The sequence below is a fragment of the Cricetulus griseus genome, chromosome X (genome assembly GCF_003668045.3).
Source record: "Cricetulus griseus strain 17A/GY chromosome X, alternate assembly CriGri-PICRH-1.0, whole genome shotgun sequence".
NCBI lineage: Eukaryota > Metazoa > Chordata > Mammalia > Rodentia > Cricetidae > Cricetulus > Cricetulus griseus.
This window is the reverse complement of record NC_048604.1, coordinates 101,921,574-101,925,593: the sequence shown is the minus strand read 5'-3', so window position 1 is coordinate 101,925,593 and position 4,020 is coordinate 101,921,574. Positions and strand designations below refer to the sequence as shown.

Sequence of the window (4,020 nt, the reverse complement as noted above, 5' to 3'; positions counted from 1 at the left end):
GGAGACAGGAAAAATCCTGTCTGCCCCAGGGAACATCGGGGAGAGAACTAGAAAAAGAGCAGAAAGAGCAGAGTCAAAAAAGAGCTGACATTTTCTTTTTTAGAGTGAGAACTTATACTGAGGCATGGCTTCAGGAATCCAGTGATCAAGGTTGCTTTCTTATTAAACAGTCTTGGAGGCTCTTCCATATCTTTCATGGACTTGGGAGTTTCTATCATTTTACCAGTGATTTAGAGATTATCAGAAAAATAATCTGGCCAACACATTTTAAGATTGCACAAAAAGGAGGATGGGAATTGGCAGAATGAGGGCTGAATAGTAGGTATTTGGAAGACAGGACCAGAATTGAGAAAAGATCAGAGGAAATTAAAAGGGGATTCGTTTAAAAACAGCAGAATGAGAAGGGTTAGGGCTGTAGCTCTGTTGGTAGAGTACTTGTCTAGAATACACAAAGTCTTTGGTCCATTCCCCAGATCCATATAAACTGGTCATAATGGTGCATGCCTGTAATCCCAGCACTTAGAAGGTTGAAGCAGGAGAATCAAACATCCAAAGTGTTTCTTGGCTATTATTATAATACAGTACAAAGGTGAGGGACATACCAGTGGGTGAGAAACAGACCCAGACCTACATACAGAACTTATGTGGAAAGTTAATTGGGGAAGGTAGGATAATAAAGAAAGGAAAGAGAGAGAGATAGAGACAGAGAGACACAGAGAGAGAGACACTGTTTTCTCAGAGAAATGAGAGACGAGATAAGAGAAAGGAAATGGAAGTTTTTTCTTTTTTCTTTCTTACTTTCTTTCTTTCTTCCTTCCTTCCTTCCTTCCTTCCTTTCTTCCTTTCTTTCTTTTTTTGTTTTTTCGAGACAGGGTTTCTCTCTGTAGCTTTGGAGCCTATCCTGGCACTGGCTCTGGAGACCAGGCTGGCCTCCAACTCACAGAGATCTGCCTGTCTCTGCCTCCCGAGTGCTGGGATTAAGGGTGTGCGCCACCAACGCCCGTCGGAAGTTTTTTTCTTTTTCTTTTTCTTTCTTTTTTTTTGATGGGTTTGTTTGCTTTTTATTTGTTTGTTTTTGAGACAGGGTCGAGTGTAGCCCATGCCTGCCTTAAAACTCACAAGAGATCCTCCTGCATCTACCTCCTTAGTGCTGGCACTATAGGTGTTTGAACCTGACTACCCCCAGTGTTTGCAGACACTTTTTAACAATCCTGTTGTTAGTGACAGAGATGACTATGTTCAGGGTCTCCAGTGTCTTCCAGTGACTTCACTGCCACTGTCATGGCTACTATTGTGGGTTCACATCCTTTTTCACCAGGAGGGCAATCTGCTCCAAAAGCTGCCGCTCCCCTTCCTGGGCTTTGCTCTTGCTTCTCCATCTCAGCAGCTCAACCTGGTGGTCCTGGTGGTGCATAGGACAGTAGCTCTGTGGTTCACACAGCTCTGTATATTCTGGAAAAAAGTCTCTGTAGCCCCCTTTGAGGATATACAGCTCTGGGTAGTACAATGCTGGATACTGGTTCAGAGCTCTGTCTTTTTCTCTCAGAGAACGGCACATTCGGGGGCCTCGCTCTGAGGAGAATTCACAGAGGAACACAATGATGATTCTTTTCTGAATGTCCAGAGGGACAGTAGGCTTCTTCAGAAAGAACTCATGCAGTTCCTTCTGGCTGTACAGGTTTAAGGCTCCCAGGATGTGTCCTCCCAGGTACTCATATGGATAGTGGCAATCGATGTTGTAAAACTTCTCAATCAGACCCTGGAACTTTACAGACGGTAAAGCAGCCACTGTGTCTGGGGTGATGTACTTCAAATCTTGGTGTTTCCCTGACACCTTTGGCAGCACACACACCTTGGAGAAATCACCAATAAGGTGCCCTTGGTCAGGTTCTTCCTCCTCCATCTGAATGGCATTAATGCCACAGAGAGAGACCATAGTCTTTAGACTTAAGCCCTTGGTATCTTGGTCTTCCAGGGAAAACTCCACTGACTCCTCTGAAAGCCCTTCTTGGTCTTCTAGCTTTAGATTCTTACTCAGTTTTGGAACTGTAGTAGTGGGACTGCCCAGATACCTCATTTCATTTTCCATCAAGATTCCATTTTCCAGTAAAGAAAGGGGGGAAGCCAGAGGATCTCCAGGCATGTTTTGAAACGTTGGGGTCCTAGGTGCCTCCCACTCCAATGTCTTTAGATTGGTGTTTATGTTTTCTTTATTTGCAGATAAGCCACACACTGCATCTTTCTTTCTGTGGCCACGGTCCAAAGGACCTCAGGATGTACAGTTAGTTAGCTGAGAAGAATCATCACCAGGACCCAATGAAAGGCATCCCAGTGCAGCTTCTCTGTAGTACTCCAAATGCTTCCGAAGTTTTTTTCTTAAAGAGACCTCTGCACCTGTGTACAGATCTTGCCATAAGCAGATGCACTGTGCCAGATTGCCAAGGGGTGGGGCCAGGTCTTCCTAGATTATTATAGCTATATAAGGAGTTTCAGGCCAGCCTGGGATACATGACACCTGTATCCCAGTGCCAAACAAGTGCTTGGGGTGTACCTCAGTTGGGGGAGTGATTGTCTAGCGTGCACCCAGCCCTAGGTTCCATCACTAAAATCACATAAATAGAGTATGGTGTTGCACATCTATTGTTCTAGCACTTAGGAGATGGAGGTAGGAAGGAAAGTTTAAGGTCATCCTCGGCTACATGAGACCCTGTCTCTAAATAAAACAAAATGCAGCAAAATGGGGGAAAAGAAGCAAAATACAAATGTCTACCAGCCATGGTTATAGTAATTTTGTTTCTATGATGGTTAATTGTGATCATCAACTTTGTAAAAATTACAATTACCATGGAAACAAACTGTTGGACATGTTTGTGGAGAATTCTCCAGATTAATTGAGGCAGGAAGATCCACTCTAAATGTATCTAAACATATCTCTCTGGGCTGAAGTCCTGGACTAAATCAAGCGCAAAAAGCTAAGCACCAACATCCATACATTCATTTCTCTCTAGTTTTGGTTTTTGGGGTTTTGGTTTTCTTTCAGGGTTTCTCTGTCTAACAGTTCTGGCTGTCCTGGAACTCTGTTGAACAATCTGTCCTCCAACTCAGAGATCTGCCTCCCTCTGCCTCCAGAGTGCTGGGATTATAGGCTTGTGCCACCACCACCTGGCTCTCTCTGCCTTTTGATTGTGAATACAATATGACTATCCACCTAACACTACAGTTGCCAGAACTACTGGCTCTGTTGCACTGTACTTTCAAACTGTGAGCTAAAACAAAACCTCCATTCCTTAAGTTGCTTTTGTTGGATATTTGGTCACAGAAACAGAAGCACTAACCAATGTGGCTCCTAAAATAAAACCTTAAAATATTACCATGACAAGCACAAAAATACTTTCTCACACCAATATATCATATGCAGTCTTGATGACTTGTATTAAGAGAAAAGAAAAATGAGACCCAAATGATCAATTCAACTGCCCAGTGGGCTCTCAGGATAGGTTTTGATTGAGACATTAAAATGTACTGTTTTTAATATATTTTTCAGCTACATTGAGACAGCAGTGATATATAAGAAATGACATCTACTTAAAATACGTGCTAGGAGGAGTTTTGATTTTGATATATTCACCTGTGAATTATTATTTAACAATAAAAAAACTAAAAAAATAGCAGGGAGTTGGTGGCACATGCCTTTAATCCCAGCACTCGGGAGGCAGAGGCAGGCGGATATCTGTGAGTTCGAGGCCAGCCCGGTCTCCAGATCGAGTGCCAGGATAGGCTCCAAAGCTACACAGAGAAACCCTGTCTCGAAAAACAAAAACAAACAAACAAACAAAAACCTTGAGTCAGAACCAGAATGATCATAGAAGTGGCAGAGAAGCGACTCCTCTCTCTCATTCCTCCTTCCAAAAGGTCATAAATTTTCTCTGTCTTCAGCCCTCCAGAAACCTCTAAGGTTAGTTTTAGTCAGCTAGTAGCTAGCTCCGCCCTCTGATTCAAAGCAAATTTTGTGGTCAGTCT

At 43.1% G+C, this 4,020-nt stretch overlaps 1 protein-coding gene across 1 annotated transcript; it reads right to left on the bottom strand.

The window, feature by feature from the left end:
- Window positions 1-1,288: 1,288 nt before the first annotated feature.
- Window positions 1,289-2,203, bottom strand: LOC100769324 (M-phase inducer phosphatase 3-like). The gene has a single exon (XM_035450239.1). The coding sequence runs from the start codon at window positions 2,141-2,143 to the stop codon at window positions 1,289-1,291; it is 855 nt and encodes a 284-aa protein (XP_035306130.1). The 5' UTR covers window positions 2,144-2,203.
- Window positions 2,204-4,020: the final 1,817 nt, after the last annotated feature.